General features: G+C 35.4%; 1 protein-coding gene across 2 annotated transcripts in view; it reads left to right on the top strand.

The window, feature by feature from the left end:
• PDE1A (phosphodiesterase 1A) overlaps positions 1–18,391 on the top strand; it is a 288,645-nt gene that overhangs the window by 253,638 nt on the left and 16,616 nt on the right. Inside the window, exons 11-13 of one of the 2 annotated variants that reach the window (XM_025039465.1) lie at positions 5,697–5,778; positions 7,848–7,968; positions 8,987–9,174. In XM_025039465.1, the coding sequence (XP_024895233.1) occupies positions 5,697–5,778; positions 7,848–7,968; positions 8,987–9,174 (391 nt within the window). The remainder of the gene's footprint in view (positions 1–5,696; positions 5,779–7,847; positions 7,969–8,986; positions 9,175–18,391) is intronic. The other variant, XM_025039464.1, reaches the window with a different exon arrangement.

The raw sequence follows: 18,391 nt of genomic DNA, 5'->3' as shown, positions 1-18,391 counted from the left end.
TGTATGTGTGCCCATAAATACACACATATACTTATATGTGTATATGTATGTGTGTGTGTGTGTGTGTGTGTGTGTATACATAAATGTATCAGAAAAATCCAGAGGAATTTTGGAACGTGTTGATTTCTAAATCAATTTCTTATCATCTATAAAGTTTATTTTATCTAATAAAAGGGTTTAAATAGACATTAAGAATTTTTAAACACAATGTATTTTTGGAGGACAAACCAATGTAAATCAAGCTATTTGTACCATCCTTTAAAGTCCTATTGATGTTACCCTAGTCCATTGTATAACGACTTTTGGCATACATTCTAAAGCCGTGGGAAATTATAGCAAGAAGAGATTAGAATTATACCCAGAATTTGTAGTCTTGAGAAGCTTTTTTTTGACTCTGAAGGGAGAAGCTGATGGTAAAGTTTCTCTCATCTCCAAGGCATGTTTCACCTACCTGTGATATCGTCAACACAATTAATGCCCTCTCTTCCAGTGTTCGTGCACTGTCACCTCTGCCCTGACTGTAATGGGTACATTTGGAAGATGCTCCATTCATTTCAACTATGACTGATATGACTGAGAGATTAGAGGTGGAGGTACCAGCCAAGGAAATAACCATTAGTCAACCATTTGTTTTTTATTCTCTTCTTGAACAGACATATCAGTTTGGCAAGATAACAAAACATTAATACAATTAAAGTTTAAAAAAATAGTCACTGCTATTTAAATTTGTTCATACTTTATACTGCATGAACTCAATAACTAAGTGATTTTTTTCTCCTTTTCAACTGTATGCTTTGTGATACATGAAGAGAAGTGAGCATTTGTGTAAAGTTTACATTTACCAAAAAGTATTACCTTCTCAGCCAAGGAGAAACAAATAATTGGAAGTTATTTGGAAGGGAAGGTCAAAATGATTATTTTATTTTGAACTATATATAGTCAGGCCTCTTTATTTTTTTCAATATTGCTAGAAGTAGTATAAAGTATTATTTCAAAATAAATTATATTTCCCATAGTGATAACAATGTATTTAGTTAATGTATTTTCAGCCAAGGATCTGGCATCACAAATTCAGAGACGCAATGAAAACATTTTTTATAAATTTAAAGAACTGTAGCTATGAGCCAGGATAATAACTTAAAATTTAAAAATCAAAGCTTATAGTTTTAAGAGGCATAAAGGGTTATAAACATTGATTACAAAGGTGTACTAATGTTCTATAAAATATTTATAACACTCACAAAAATACAGTTATATCATATCATAAATTTTGCTAAAAGTGTGTTAGCTATAATAATCATTAAACATTTAAACAGTTTTAGTGGCTTTCATAGAATTTAGAAGAACCATTTTTAGAAGGAATGCAGGAAGGAAATTATATGGCCTAATCTCTTAAATAATTTGTCCAGAGAAGGCTAAACTACTGCATCTGCCCCTCCTTCCTCAATTAAATCCCTTCTAGAACTAGGGGTCCTCCAGATGCTAATGTTGGCCTTACAGTGGCCCCCAAGCCTATGGTCAAAAGCTTGCTACATGTTTGTTGGTTTTGCTTCTGAGATTAAACTTAGATTTCAGTGCAAAAGTTTTCTCAAGATTTCATGCTTCACTTTTTTATATCTTTTTTATTTCTTTAAAACTATAGAAACTGTTTTGACTCAAGAGGAAATGCAAAAAATGAAAAAAAGTTCGCCATTAAGTCACTGGATTTGACTCCTTGTTGACAGCTATCAAAACATTTCAGGCTGTTAAGAAAGCATTAAAGCAATTATTAAGTCTTTGTCATGGCCTTTTAAAGTAGAAACTTCAACAGCCTTCAAGAGAATTGCTAAGATAGGCATAAACTGCCAGGCCTAAGTACATCAGGCTGCCTTGTGTTTCCATATTGATGGGACCACTCTCTCCACCTCCTCACCTGCAGGCTCATCCCCAAGAACAGATGCAGACATCCAGGGTGGAATTTAGTGGTATTGGTTAAATAATTGAGTTTCATGGTCTTGGGGTTCTATAATTTTGCTCCAACCACTTGTACAAGTCGACACATCAGAACACAGATGTATTCAGTAAGTTATTGATTTTTAAAAGTATATTTTTGGTTTCCTGAAGACAGCACCATCAAATGAAAGCATAGCTTTCATGAAAAACTAGTTGGCTTATACAATGTCTGGTGCTTTGACCCTGTTGTTATCTCGATGCAAAGTAAGTGTTCTTTTTTCAGGAACACAATAAGGAAAATTGTAAAGTTTGTCAGATTTATACTCAGGGGTCCTAACTTTCTCTTCACGTACCTTTCCTTCTCCCTTAGTAGTGCCCCCCTTGGCCTGTTGGGTTTCTGGCCGCAGAGCCCCCTACTAATCTTGCATTTATAGCCTTCGTTCACTCTAAAGAATAAATAACACTTTGAAATATTCATAAATAAATTAAATTATTAATGTACTTTAGCATTCAATGTGCTTTAGCAGTGGAAATTTAATATTCTAAATCAATTGTGAAGTACAAGAAGCAACTAGAATATAAAATCTCACTCCATCTATAAGAAGGTCAACCCTACATATATCTTTTGTGGGAGCTAAAAAAACAATACTTTTCCTCCCACTTTCTAAGTTCTTCTAGCTGGGCTAATAATCAAATCAACAGAGACAGATTAACAGGAGAAAATCAAATTTTTAATACATGCACATGCGGAATTCACATAAGCATGAAAATTCCAAAGACAGCAAGGTAACATTGGATATGTCATTTGGACAAAAGACAAAAAGCGGAAAAGGGGAGAAAGGTATTAGAATTCAGATGTGAGAATGGGCAATTTACAGGTAGTTGAGGAGGAGCAGAACACACATGGCAGGTGAATTCTTGCTGGTCAGCTCAGACACAAGTGATATCTAGCTAACAGGCCCCTGCCTACAGCCATCTTATTTACCACACTTAATTCAAGTTAGGCTAAGGTGAGGACAAAAAGCGGAAAAGGGGAGAAAGGTATTAGAATTCAGATGTGAGAATGGACAATTTACAGGTAATTGAGGAGGAGCAGAACACACATGGCAGGTGAATTCTTGCTGGTCAGCTCAGACACAAGTGATATCTAGCTAACAGGCCCCTGCCTGCAGCTATCTTATTTACCACATTTAATTCAAGTTAGGCTAAAGTGAGCATCCTAAGATTCCCTTCCTGAAGCACGTTTTTCTGTCATAATCTCTTGGGCAGGAAGGGGGAAGGTCAAAGGTTATTTCTGAGTCTTGTTTCTTAGTAAACAAATTAAAATCAGTATCTCAAAAGGCAGACTCAGGGTGGCAAAACTTGGGTTCCTTTCACTGTCAAATGCCTGCCTATAAGTCCTATATGAAAATGTTGTCATCAGGCATTCTATAAACTTTATCTCATAGAAAATAAATCATCTCAATGCCTTTTTTAGGCCCAAATTATTGTTTTTAGGTCAAAGAACTTATAAAGTATAAAATATACCTATAAAGATATCAGATAGCAGCCCCTTGACTAATAACATCAATCAGTTATATCTGCATATATCAAATAAGTATCCTCAAGATCATATTTTCCATGAAGTTTATGAGTAGCTTTATTTCTATTTTCACAATAGTAATGTAATTATTTATACTTTAACATAAACTGTTAATGATATCGTTCTTGCACCTTAGTCTCAGCATGTTAAAAATCAAATCCATAATAGCCTTCACATCTAGCCCTCATACAAATGGTCTTCTATTGATGGTACTACCAATGGCTCCTTTCCATTCAGTTGAAGCCATCCCCCACACTGCCAGCAAATCAATCTTTCAAAAGTACAATTCCTGTCATATCAATTCCTTGCTGGAAAAAAGGGAAAAAAAGCCAAAGCCTCTCTGTTACATGCTAAATTAACTACCAATCTTTTTTCCTGTAGTTTAATGCCATTTGAGATATGCATTAGACATCATAAACATCTTTAATTTGCAAAACTCTGTATTTTTGCTATTAAGAATTATGGTTCTTATTAGCTAACATTTACTGACTATTTTCTAAATATTAGGCCCTGTCCTTGGGTTTCACATAAATTATCTTAAATAACCTCAAGATAATCCTGTTAGGTAGATACTAGTATATCTTTATTCCTAAAATGAGTAAAGCAAAATTGCCAAGTTAGGTAACAGATGAAAATTGATTTCATCCAAGGCTGTGATATGTCTGCAGTAGCGGAGACAGCACGTTGAACAGCAATGATTCAGCTTCTGTCCTATGACTCCAAGGCTAATGGTACTAATAATTCCTTTCCATCTGTCCCCTAAACCACGTGTAAATATTAATTCCAAATGGAATGGATGTTGCTATTCTCTAGGGGAATGAGGGTGGTCGCTGGGAGAGGTCACAATAATTCTCTGTCCTATTTTCTCTAAGTAGTGAGATAGTAAAATGTTTCTGTTTGTAGCTACTTTACCTACTTCTTTGGTGACCATATCTAGATTTTCCCGAACAATTCAGATTTCATACTTTCCAGCCCTCATAATCAGAAGCATGGTTTAGAAGAAATTCACCACAAAACATTGTTGATAGAACATTAAAGCCAATAAAAATACTGACGCAATGTGAAGATCATGATGGAAAGATATTAGAGGAAGCAGAGGGAATGGAAACTCTGAAGTCAGACTGATGTCACATTGTTTCCACGGGCTTTGCAACAAAGCAAAAGTGAGGGCCCCTCCCTCTTGTGTCCTGATTTCAGAACCTGTTTAAAGTTCTGGCCTTACAAAAGGCCACTGTACTCTTGCAGGACATAGAGCCAACAGCTTAGGAGAAAATAGAGCCCAAACCATTCTTTCAAATGGCCAAACAGCTGAAGTGAACACACATAAGCGAAGTATCGTCTCTTTCTTTTTCTAAGCACCTCCCCTTAAATGCAAAGAAAAGAACTGATGTTTGACAAATCTTGTTATAAAAAGTTTTGCCAGAGCAGCCACCTTTATTTTAGGAGATGAAAATCTTATTCGCCCGTGTAATGTTAAACCCAAACATTTAAATAAAATTCTTAAACATATGTGCTCAGCTAATCTACTATAGATAATATCAAATAATAAAAAAATCATTGATAGATTTTCTGAGAAAATATTAAAATGATGCATACAGAATGTAAATGTTAAAGATATTCTTTATTACTTGCTGAGGGAGATTCAACTAAAATTGGTTCGTAAATAGAAAGATATTTCAAAATGTTCATATACTTTAATTTCAAAAAGCAGTCTAAACATAAAGTCTTGATATTGAAGATCTGCTGATGTATTTAGCATAGGACAAAAACAAAAAACAAAAACAGAAAAAGCTGTGAACTGCATTGTTAATTAAATGCCAAATAACACACTGGGATGATGATTTTATGGTGATTTCGGAAAATTCCAAAGAGTAAGGTGTATCTCTTGACAATCAAGGAGTTGTAATACCAAAGCGGAGTTTCCATGTGCTGAAAATGTTCATATTTTTTTGCCCTCTGCCATATGTTTCAAAAGGAGATTATCTGAGTAAAATTATATAAACTCGGGCTATAGCTTTTGGTTTTATCAAAATCAATATATACACACATACATACATACATACACATGCACAGTGCCAATTAAGAAATGAAAGGTATGGCTTTTTTAGGCTTTGTATCTAGGCCGCTTGTTATCTGAGCTTCTTCAAACCAAGTCTGTACTAATGAGCTTTCCTTTGCACAGGGAGATAAAGAAGCTGAATTAGGACTTCCATTTTCCCCACTTTGTGATCGGAATTCAACAATTGTGGCTCAGTCACAAATAGGTAATACTGAAAATTGGTGGTCACGGAGAGTGGGTGTGTGCTTGTCAGTTTTCAAATGGATACACCGTGTTGTTCAAAGGGGCAACATCCAAGAAAACCTCACTCCATATTCATGATAAATTTGTTCTTTGGATCATCTATATCATGCTAAATCATAAGAATTATTAAAACATTCTCACAAAATGAATTCCATAAAGCAGTATTAGGAAATGTAATTGTTATTCTGTGATCCTTTTACAAAAAAGAAAGCCTTTAATCTTGTTGAAGAGACAGCATTTTTGCTGTTTCATTGCTGATTATTGTTTTCTGTAATTTAATCCTTTGAATATAGAACAATTCACTGAAAATATTAATATGTTCTGTTATCTCTAAGTTTGCATAATATTCTTAATATAGTAGCTCATATTCCTTTGGGAAAAAATTCTTGTGGTAAATTAGAATAAATGATGGGTATGAATAGATAAGCCAACAACAGGAAATTTGTAAAATGATACTGCTTTCAATCACATTCATTCTTTTCATTTGTATTTGTGTTGGGGACTTCAAAACCCACCCAGTATTAAAACATATTATTGCTATGCTGCATAGTTCAAATATTTGAAATAGTTATTACCTGAGCCAGCATTTTCTTTATTTCATAACCATTTGAAGTCTGCCTCACCCCTCTAGTTGCTCCAGTACCACCTCCTACACAGCAGGGGTCAGCTGTGAGAAAGCTTCTTGCTCTGACCTTCCCCCTCCTACCCAAGTTCCAACAATTGTTTTTCTAGATACCATAACAGGATGCCTGCCTATCATACAGGTGTGAATGTGGCCAGCTAAGGACCTCCTCAGGCAACCTGGGAAGAATGGACGTTTCTGAGACTTATTGCTATAACGTAAATTGCTGCCATGTTAGTGCAGGTGGTGGCCTAATTTGACAGTCTCCATATCCCAGGCATTTAAAACCACAGTCAGCACTTGAAATAGCACCCCAGGTGGCCAGTTAATATTGCTTTGACTTGAAAGTATCAACTGAAACACAAAGCAATTGAAGTAGTTTTGAATTAAATAATGTACCTTAATCTATTCAATGACTAATCTAGTTATTTGAAACGTGAATTACTTTTATCTGAGTATCTGATAGATGGGCTACTCTTCAAATGTGGATATTTCTCAGGACATTCTTTCTTAAAAAGGCTCCCTCTAGTTATTCTCTTATATTCACATCATAGTCCATTGCTCCCAGGCACATTTCAGGCAACAAGCACCACACCTTTCTTGGGACCTTGGAGTGTTGAATGTACACAGAGCTTAAAATAGGTTCTCCTCCTCCACCTAAACACTGGGTGGTGAGTGCCCCACAGACCGCAGTTCCTATTCTCTGTGTATGTTACTTTGTGTCCTAAATACTTCAAATGTAAAAATCTTTATTCAATCCTAACATCTCAAAGTGGGGGGATTAATGCTGTTTCCCAGAAATGGTAGTGTTCTCTTCACTGATTTGACAGAACACGCCCACACACTGTGAACTAACACTTTACATACAGAGAATAATAAACAGCAATCTGAAATATTAACCTACTGGCAGAAAGCTCTGACTGATACAATAAGAAAGAAAAAAAGTGGTTGCTTTCCTGTTGCCTGAGAACAAATTTCATTTCTTTGGGGTTTAGATATTCTTTCTTGTTGGTCAATAATAAAATTCAGGAATCAAGTGAAGACCTTTTAGAAAGGGTAATGATCCCTCTCCCTGAGAAAGAAAAATATGTTCATTCTGGTTAGATATGAATTTATTGTTAATAATAGTATAAGGCTGAATATTAAATCAGAAAGCCAATATACTTGCATTAGCAAGCTTAAATTGTATCACTTCCACTGCTTGAGAGAATATTTTATACAGCTATTAAACTATCCTTGTAGATTGTGTTATTGGATTAAAAATAATTGCAAGGGGTAAACTGAACCAATATTACAGTTGTTACTTGCTATCAGGAGCATCAGAGACTCTTCATTATTACTAATTTTAGAATTCAATAAATTATAACGTTTGAATTTATTTTTTTATTTTTTTTTTTTTGCTTCTGTAGGTTTTATTGATTTCATAGTAGAGCCAACATTTTCTCTTCTGACAGACTCAACAGAGAGAATTATTATTCCTCTTATAGAGGAAGATTCAAAAACCAAAAATTCTTCCTATGGGGCAAGCAGGTTTGATATTTTCTTTTCTGCATCATTTTTCATATTTGTGATGTTTCATAACCTTTTACTTATGATTATTATTTCTTACATCTAAATAGGAAACTCTAAGAATTATTAGGTAGTATTGCCACCTAGTGGCTTTTGTTATATTGCACCTGCTTTTGAGAGGAACTTAGTGTCCTCTACAAAAAATATCAAAGTACTAAGGAGGATATGAGAATAGTATTCAATACTCAAGAGAAAAAACTATTTAAATTTTTGTTAAGGATGTAGGTATTATGTCCTGTATATAGTAATATATTTGGTTGTGTTGGTCTGCTTATAAAGAAATCAATCACAACCCATTTGTGTATCTAGAAAGATGCCTGTATGAAAGTTAGCCTTTTAGATAACATGAATAAATGGATATGTAGAACAACTTACAATATTTCAAACTAGATTTTTTCATTGATAAATTCATTAAAGGATATGATTTAAAACTTCCAGATATGGAAAAGTCATACTAATTTCTTGCCCATCTAAATACACAACTTTTCATGATAGCACACCAAGCAGCTTCTAAATGTTGCCCAGTGAGGAAACTGAGGGACTGTTCTACCTGAGAAAGATCCAGGTTAGCCTGGAGATTAAATGATGGAGGAAGGGGCAGTTGCCGTTACCCACTTTATGCTCCAGAATCGTGATGCCCATTTTGTGATGTTCACTAATGGACTCATCACTAAGTCAGCTCGCCCCAAGGTGCTGCTGCCCTCATCCTGCCTCACCACCATATAATACATGAGCATCCCAACCTGCTTCTCTGGAAGTCCTGGACAGACCCAGAGAATCCCAGGCAGAATCCCTGGTCCTCTCCACGAGAGAAGGAAAGGAGGGTGGTAAGCAACACTAACACATGCTCAGAACTGGGCCTGAGTACCTGCCATCCTGCTTCTCCAGTTGGTTTTGTAAAGTGTTTCATTTAGGCTTTGCTCCCTCATCCCATATTCCTACCTTAGTGTTTTCTGGTTTCTTTGGTTGTTGCTGTTAGCTCAGGTATCTTCATGGGTTTGTATACTGCTGATTTATTTAGACGATCAAATATGAAAGGCACCATGAACGAAGGCACCTATTCCCCAGACTACTCCCTTGCAAGTGTGGACCTGAAGAGCTTCAAAAACAACCTGATGGACATCATCCAGCAGAACAAGGAGAGATGGAAAGAGTTAGCTGCACAAGGTATAGTTGTTTATGAAGTCTTACTGCCATTTCTTTATGATGAATTAGCATTTTTCCCCCCCGATTTCTTTTTTTTTTTTATAAAATAGGCAAGACCTTGCTGGTATTTGAAATTTAGCTACCCTTTGATTATTCATAAGAAACTTCGTTTATCTGTTGAAGAAAAGAGATTCTTCTCTGTTTATGCCACAAGGACTGTAGAAGTATGTGTCAGTGGGTGGTGACAAAGTAGATATGAAAGATGGGACAATAAAATGGTGACAAAACTTTACATGGCATAATAACCTGTTCATATCTAGAGGTACTTTCGAGCCTCTAGTGTTGTAGGCTTTGCAAGTGGCTTTTGGGCTGCATTAGGAAAATAACATCTAGTGTCAGAGATTTAGGTGTCTGTTTTTGTTTTTGTTTTTTAAATTTTTCTAAGTTACTTCTTTGCCTGACAGCTTCATCCCATGAGTTGAAAAAGTCATTTGTAATTTGCCACCCCCCCCCAAAAAAAGCGAAGCTAGCTCTAGTTATTTCTATCATATTTCCTGATTCAAATAAATTAGTCCATTTGGTTTACAGGGTATGTGAGTTAGTATCTGTCATTATCTTTCACGCAGGAAATTAGCTTTCAAATTCCAGATCTGGCCCCTGCCTTCTTTCACATTCCCTCCCATAGACCTGCCTCTTTCATGCTCTGTACTCCCTACACAGTGGCCTGCTGGTAATTTCTTAAAATATCCCAGGGCCTTTGCACTGATGGTTTCTTTAGCAAGGAATTCTCTTCTTGGAACTCTCTGCAAGGTTGATATCTTCTTGGCTGGCAGTCCTGTTTTAATTTTTAATTTGAAAAACAGCACTTAAATAACTCATTTAATTTAATTCTCACATGGATCTTAAAAGATTTATACTATTATTATTTCCATTTTACAGATTAAAAAAAACTGAGATAGAGGACAGTTTTGTTACTTGCCTCAAGTCTCACAATTGTGTAGCTTACCCCAAGTCTCACAATTAGAAGCTGGAATTTATTTTCTTTCCAAATGCAGTGCCCTAAAACACCACTCTAGGCAACCCCACAACGAGGCCCTCCTTGACCACTAAAAGTAATGTACTGTGTCCTTTTTTTCCCTATTAGGGCTCAGTTTAGTCACTCAAAGTGATATTACTAATCTATAATCAATGATATTTGCTTATTCCTTTCCCGATTTATCATCTATTTTCCACATGAGACTGTACGGTACTCAAAAGTTGTGACATGGTCTATCATGTTTTCCAGTGTATCCTCAGCAACTAGCACAGTGCAAGGCATATGACAGGCACTCAGCAAATATTTGTTTAATTAAATAATTACTCCTGGATGGTATCACAATATTCCTCAAACTCTGTTATTAAAAAAAAAATAAAAGAAATACCGATCTAATGCCTTCATCTGATTCTGTAACTCACATTTTCCCAGCTACATTAGTCTGATCTTAGTTGAAGGGAAAAAGTTTCCCAAGCATTGGAGGCTCTGTATAGCCAGGAAGAGGGCTACTTCTTAGGTTTATAACCTGTGTGTCACAGGCTCCGACACTCAGAATGGGCTTGTGCTTATTTAAATGTTCTATAATCATGATCTTGAAATTCTTAATAATTTTTGAGCCAGGAGCCTCATTTTATTTTTTACTGGGCCCTGCAATTGTGTAGCCAGTTCTGGCCAATACAGAGTCTTTGTAATGCCATGTCACTCAATAAATAACATAATACAATACAAGACCCAGATGACCATAAGTAAAACAGAAATTTAGAGAGATAAGGAAACTTTGGAGCCAGAATCTTTCTTGAGAATATCTCCTTAACTTTGCTGGAGTCATAAGTTTGCTGACTGAATTTATCACTGCATCGGGTTTATGCCAGAAGTGCACATTTGATTCCATGTTTTAAAAATTCTACTAATGCAGTTCATTCACTATGTTAATGAAAAAAGGAGAAAATTATACGGTCTCAAGAGATGCAGCGAGAGCATTTAATAAAATTCAATATTCAATTAGGATAAAATTCTTAAAATTTAGAACATTCATAATCTACTATTTCTGTTCTCCCACTTCTTTTGTATTCATTCTTACTGCTTGAGGTTTTTTTTTCTTTTTCATTCCAATTAATTTTCTTTATGGTTTGAAATATTTGTACTCTATTTCTGTTATTTTCAGTGCATAGCCAACAGTGGATAACAGTGACGTTACTCAATAAATTTGCCTTTCCAGCAAATAACACAAAAACCTTTAAAAAACTTTGATATATATTTTTAAAGTTTTAAAAATACAGATTTTATATTAATGAAACTTTAAAATGTGTGTTTGAAACTCTAGAATGTGAGGATGAATGTTTTTCAAGTGTTTTGAAAAATCAAGTTAGTGCAGGAAGACTCTCTCAAGGACCCTTCCATGCATGCGTAGCTGGGATGTGTGGAGGGCTATCTCAGCCTTCCGTGGCCTCTAATTGCTAGGATTTTTCTGTAAATCCTGTTGATCTACCACTTACTCCCAACTTGGACCACAACCTCAGGCTTGAAAAGCTATGGGGTTTCCCCATTTAGAAAAATTAAACTAAATCCACCTCTCTATGCAGGAGGAGGGGGCGTGGAGTGAGTAGGGCATTGCCCTCTCTTCCCATCTCAAACTGAGTCCACCACCTCTGGCAGCAAAGCTGGTTTCTGCAGCAGTTCTCCAGCTGGGGTTGGTGGAGGGAGGTGGGAGTAACTCCAGGCAAGGTCACAGGATCCTGCTGTTCTTACTTGAATCTCCAGCAATTTTTCAAATGTAAATGATTCTCAAATTGTTGTGTTGTCTTGATTGATTTCCAGCGTGACGGAATAGTTGTTTTTGTTAATATTTTTTAATGTTATACTTGTTTTCTGTGGAAACACTCTAACTCTTCACATCATTTGTAACAGGAAGTTTCCTTGTCCACATTGGTTTTTGAGAGAATTAAATGAATTGATTTATGTAATCTACTTAGAAGTACCTAGAATAGTAGCACTACATGAGTTGTTGTTATTATTGTAATTATTATTTATTGCCCTTCTGCTATGTGTTCTAGGAATTGGAGATGTGGTAAAAAGGAAAAGAGACAATAATGCCTAGCCTCATGAAAGAGGGAGTGGGCGTTAAGAGAGGGGATTGCAATTTTAAATAAGGTGGCCAGGAAAGGCTTTACTGAGAAAGTGATAATTTAAGTAAGTACATGACGGAAGTTAGAAAAAGCTATGGGGTAGAGGTTGGCGGGGTAAGGAGTAGGGAATAAATTTTCACACAGAGGAAAATAACCAGCAAAATATCAGAGAGATCAAGCTTGCCTGACATTCAAAAATAACTGGAGGCAAATGAAGCTGAGGGAAACTGAACAAGTGGGAATAATGTAGGCCATGTGATAAGTGGGAAATGTGCCACATTTTTGGCCAAAGAAAGATAGGTAGTCCAATTTGTAGAGATTTGAAGAAGAAAAATAAAGCAATGTGAATTGAAGTTTTGAAAAGATCACTCTGGCTACAGAATGGAAAATATTCTTCTCTTTGGGAGGCAAAAATGGAAACAAAGAGGCCAGAAAGGAGGCTATTGTTAACTCAGGAGAAAACCAGAGGTTAAACTAGGTGGTAGTGGTAGAGGACAAACCATCTCAGTTCTGGATACATAAAGTGATGGCTTAAACCACTGTGCATGTGCAGGAAGAGATAACAAAAAGTGATGGAATTTTGGATATTTTTTGAAAGTAGAACTGGTTGAATTTTTTAACAGATTAGATGTGGAGTATGAAATCAAGAGAAGAGTCAGGAATGATGCCTGGACTTCCGGTTTTCCCACACGTTAATTGTTTACTTGTAAATTTGCATAATTATTTTGCAAAACCATTTAGCATTCTCTAGCAAAGCTGAAAATGTACGTGCCACATTTCCCAGCAATTTCGCTTCTATACTTTCACCCTAAAGAGACTTTCGCTCATGTGCATCAGAAGACAGGAGCAAAATATTTATAGCAGCATTGTTTATGAGTCAAAAAAAAAAAAACTGGAAAAAAAAGTAAAATAAATTTATAAGCTGTGGTGTATTTATATTATGGAACAATATACTACTGTTTAGATTAGTGAACTTTAGCTGTGAGCAACAACAAGGATGAAAGACACAAACAATGATGATTAAAATATGCAAACTGCTGAAATATAGCAAGATGCCATTTATACAACTTTGAAAAGAAACCTACAAGCTAAACAATAAGTTTTAGAATACACATAATAAAAGGATTGATAAGGGGAAATATTCAGAATCTAGAGAGAAGGATGGGGCTTATTTAGGAATTAGTAATATTTCATTTCTTAGGTTAGATGCTAGACACACAAATATTTGTTATATGACTATAGTTATACCTAACATATATGCCTTATATATGTACATATAATTCGTTTGTATGAATAGAATATTTCATAATAAAATGAAAAATATGATTTGCTACATATAAGTTTATATATGTATTCAGTCTTAAATACGATGAAGATGAAAGTTTATTATAATTGCTTTCAGATGAGAATAAGCAGGTTATATGATACTTAGAGCTTTGTAATATAAACTAAATTCCGAGTCTCTGAACAGAATCCTGGATGTTTGTTCATCATCATATTAGCCTTGAAGCTATATTTTATAGATATCTCAAAATCATTCCACTAATCCTAGAGTAGCGAACGTTGTGGACGCTTAAGCTCTATAATATGAAGCTCCTGGGTCATCAATAAAACAAAACACTTTTTTAAAGAGTAATTTTATTCAGTGAGACTTCTACGAAGAGTCTGGGAACATCTGTTTAAGAATGTTGGATGTAAACACATTCTTTTTTTGACATGGGACGCTTACAAAAACAAACTGCAAATGCTTTCCTCCATCCCAAATGGTTTACTTTTTTAGTTAAATCTTACACATTTTGATGGATATGCCTTCATAATTTACACAGCATCTTAAGTATTTGCCCAATCTCTACCTTTTTCTGCACTGTGTGAAATCAGACAGGAGGTTTTAAGAGAGTGTGTGCCTCTTTCTAATGAGGCAGATAGAAATAGTGAGAAGACTCACTCTTCTATATCTATCTATAGTTTCAGGTAAATCCTTTAACTTATCTTAACCTCAAAAAAAAAATGTAACTATTGGGAAAATAATATCTACCCTAATGAAAGAGCAGGCATCCCCATAAATCCTTGCCTAATCTCCAGTTAGGCTGCAGAGTCTTGAAGATCTATGATTCAGCTTTGTGAGCAAGGCACCGAGGGAAGTAAGAAAAAAGAAACACATTTGCCTATGTTGGTGGCCAACAGGTGGTAGATGCCTAATTAACAACCAAGGAAATCATATACAGGAAAGAAATGTACACACTTTAAAATGCCATCTAAATGTAGCTCATTTTCATTGGTGGCCTGCAATCCTAGGTTATCAGTAACATTTGGGTCTGAAGCTGCAATGGAGTTGTACATTAAGTTCATACTTGGAACTGTAAAAGAAGCATGTCTGTTTAGAGCAGCCCCTGAATGACAAACACAAATATATGTTCTTTGTTAAGCAAAAGAGTTACTTTTGTAAGCCATCTGAGATTTTGGTTTATCGTCAGGTGCAAGAATTCCAAATTGAATCAGGTACGCCAAATCCACCTTGACAGGAACAAAAACCGTAAATCAATCCCAGATCTGCTTCCTTTCCTATCTTCTCAAGGAGAATGTGTACTTGAGCTAATCTAGTTATATTCCAGAATAGAATCTGGGAGTGGGGGTGGAGAGTGGGGTGTCAGTCTGGAATGGAATGCAATATGTTTCGTACTGTACTGGATAATTTTCTGATTTATTTGATATTGATTCAAACTCCAAAATATTAGGCACGAAGAAGACTAAGAAGTGAGAAAAGGAGGCAACGTGGGAATTGAGATGCTATCGGATTTGCATTGCGCACGAATCACAGCTGTTTAGAACCAGAAGAAAACCTAGAGCTAGTTTAAGGCAAGCTTAACATTTTAGAATACGCATTAAAATTTTCAAACACACAAGTGTTTTCTAGTTTCTTTTTATGACTTATTTCCTACATAATTGCTCTAGAGTCATAGAATATTTTCAATATGATATCATTCATTTGAACTTTTTGAGACCTGGTTTTGGTTTAAGTAGCTCATGTGAGCTACCAAAAAGGAAAAAAAAATAGTATTTTGATTGGAATTATTTTGATATAAATTTTGGGAGAATTGTCATTTTTATGTTATTGCCCTCCTATTCATATATATCTTATCATTCATAGGTTTTCTTTCAAGTTTCTCAGCAAGTTTATTTTTCCTTAATAATAATAATAACAATAATAATGATAATATAAAATACTTATTAGTGTTTTATTTAAAAATTTTTAATATACTTTGTTGACTTTTTCATCAATATATTATACTTTTTGTTGCTTTTGTGAATGGCTGTTTCTTACAGGTGTATAGAGAAATGTTTACGTTGGAATACTAATCTGTAAATAGTGACAGTTTTTTCTTTCCCAAACATATACCTTTTATGATTGTTTATCTTGAGTCAACTGCCACTAGTAAGTTTATCCAGAGTATTCTGAAATGGAAGTGGTGATAGCATTCAGTTTGTCTCTCAATTGAAAAGGAAGGTGTTTAAAGTTTCGGCATTGTGTGATGCTTCTTAATTTCTTTGATCTGCTCTTTATAAGGTTAATTATATGCCCATCAATACATAAATCTTTAAGAAATATATTTTAAATGAAACATTTAGTTTTATCGATTGTCTTTTCTGTAGCTTTTAAAATAATCTGGATAATTTTTCTTTTTAATTGGTTCATATAGTGAAATATATCAATAGATTTTTTTTAATGTTGGACCACCTTGTATTTCTTGGATACATCCAACTGAATCATGATGTATTAACTTTTAAAATATTATGTATTACTTTTGCTGACTTTTAAAAATGTGTATTTATGAGTGAGATTAGGATGTCATTTTTCTTTCTCATACTGACCTTGTTTAGTTTTGGTATTGAGACTACAGTAGCCTCATAAAATAAGTCAGAATTTTTAAATTCTCTAGTTTGTGTGAGATTGAAATTGACATCGACTGTTTGGTAGAGTTTACCTTTAAAAACTATGTAAGCCTAGTGTTTTCTTTATAGGATAACTTTTATCTGCTGATTCAATTCCCATTTCTCTTCCTCTACCCACTTGCTCTGCTCCAGCCACACTAACCTCCACACTGTCCTTTCATTTTCTTTCAACACATCAGATACCTTCCTGCTTTAAGAGCTTTGTACCAGCATATTTGTTAGAAATGCTCTGCCTTCACATACAACATAGCTGCCTCCCTCTCTGCTTTCAAGTCCAGCTTTAGCTGTTGCCTTTTCAATGAGGCCTCTCCCAGAAAAAATTTCAAATTCCATCCGTGTTCGTCTCTTGCTCTCTGATACTCCCATCATTTTCCCATAATACATCACTGTCTAGTCTATAAATAATTGACTTACTATGCTTAATTTTTATTGTTGGTATTCCCCCATTAGAAATAAGGTTCATAAGAACAACAAGGATGTTTGTTTTGATCACTGATGTGTCTCAAAGCTCTAGAACAGTGACTGTCACAAAGTAGAAACTCAAACAATTATATGATGAAAGAAAGAAGATGTGGGCAGAGAGAGAGAGAGAGGGAGAGAGAGAGAGGAAGGGGAGGGAAGGGAAGGGAAGGGGGGAAGGGGGGAAAGAAAGAAAGGGAAGGGAAGGGAAGGGAAGGGAAGGGAAGGGAAGGGAAGGGAAGGGAGGAGAGGGAAGAAAGAAGGAAGGAAAGAAGGAAAGAAGGAACAAAAGAGGAAAGGAAGGAGAGAGGAAGGGAGAAACTCTGCCATGTAGGCCAAGAAATAGGATATTGCTATATTCAAGAAGATCACTCTAAGTTCTTCTCTAATCATTTCTTTCTTTCTCTCCCTTCCATGATCTAATCACTTCTTTGAATTTTATGATAATTATTCCTTCTTTTTTCTTTTTTTAGCTGTTATTCCTCTTTGTGCAACCTTAAACAATACATGGTTTAGTTTTGCTCTTTTTAAAACTTGGTATAAATAGAATGATTCTGTATATATTCTTTTATGAGTAGCTTTTCACTCAATGCCAAGTTTTTTTGAGGTTTATCTGTGATGATCCAAACTGTTGTCTATTTCAGCAGGGATTTTTTGGATCTTGACAGAAAATGAGGCAGAAAAATATATATATGTCTTTTAAATAGTATAATTATAGCATATATCATTTCTTAGGCCACAAATCAGGTACACGAATAATGTAACTCTATTATTTTTCTGTGACCAAACATAGTTTCTAGCTCAAGTCCCCAAGTTACATGTTTGAGGGAAAAATAGCTTATCATTCATATGTGTTCATTGAATCAGACTAAGCCTGTTCAATTTAGAATTTTTGAAAAATAGGATTTTTGATCTTCTTTTTCTTCTTCAGATGACATCAAAGTCCCTAGGTACCAATGTGGTGTTACAGATTTGGGATAAGCACCTGGCCTTGTTTGACTTCTCACACTAGACCCCTTGTTGCTTCTATTATAGGCCATGAAATTTTTGCTCTCTCCAACCTGTTTGCTCCCTCTCATTCTTTTTTTCTCATAATGGTTCTCCAGGCCAGAGAACATGATGTTCTTATTCATCCTACGACTGAGAACTGTAAGCTCTCTCAGACTCTCTCTACCTTCAAATTCCATAAAGTCATTTCTACTTTATTCTTTGCACACTGAAAACACCTACTTTGCTGCCACCTCTCAGAATTTCAGATAAGAGAAGAGGACAAAGTGCTCCTATGTTGCTGGATTCGAGTTTATTTCCGAAACCTTTCCCACTTTCTCACTTGGAAATAACTCAAAATGTGATGAGACTGGCAAAACCAAGGGTCCTGTATCAGAGGCTATAAGTATCTAGCTATCTTGTGTCTTCCAATTCTTTTCTCTCCTCTGTCTTCCTTTGGGTTCCGTGAGATGTAAAAAAAAAAAAAAAAATTGCCACCGGAACAATAAGGAGTTAAACCTTTCTCATCACCACTCTGAATTCTATCCTTATTCTTCTTGCTTCTCTTGGTGAAAACCTCAATCCATGTCCAGTGAATGGGGAAGCTAGATACCTTGTAGAAGAATGGGTGGGAAGGTAGATTGACTCTGTGTATTTTCCAAGAAACTCACCCACGGATGTG

The sequence above is a fragment of the Pteropus alecto genome, unplaced genomic scaffold, assembly GCF_000325575.1.
Source record: "Pteropus alecto unplaced genomic scaffold, ASM32557v1 scaffold3, whole genome shotgun sequence".
In the NCBI taxonomy this organism is placed as follows: Eukaryota; Metazoa; Chordata; class Mammalia; order Chiroptera; family Pteropodidae; genus Pteropus; species Pteropus alecto.
This window is presented reverse-complemented; position numbering and strand designations above follow the sequence as displayed.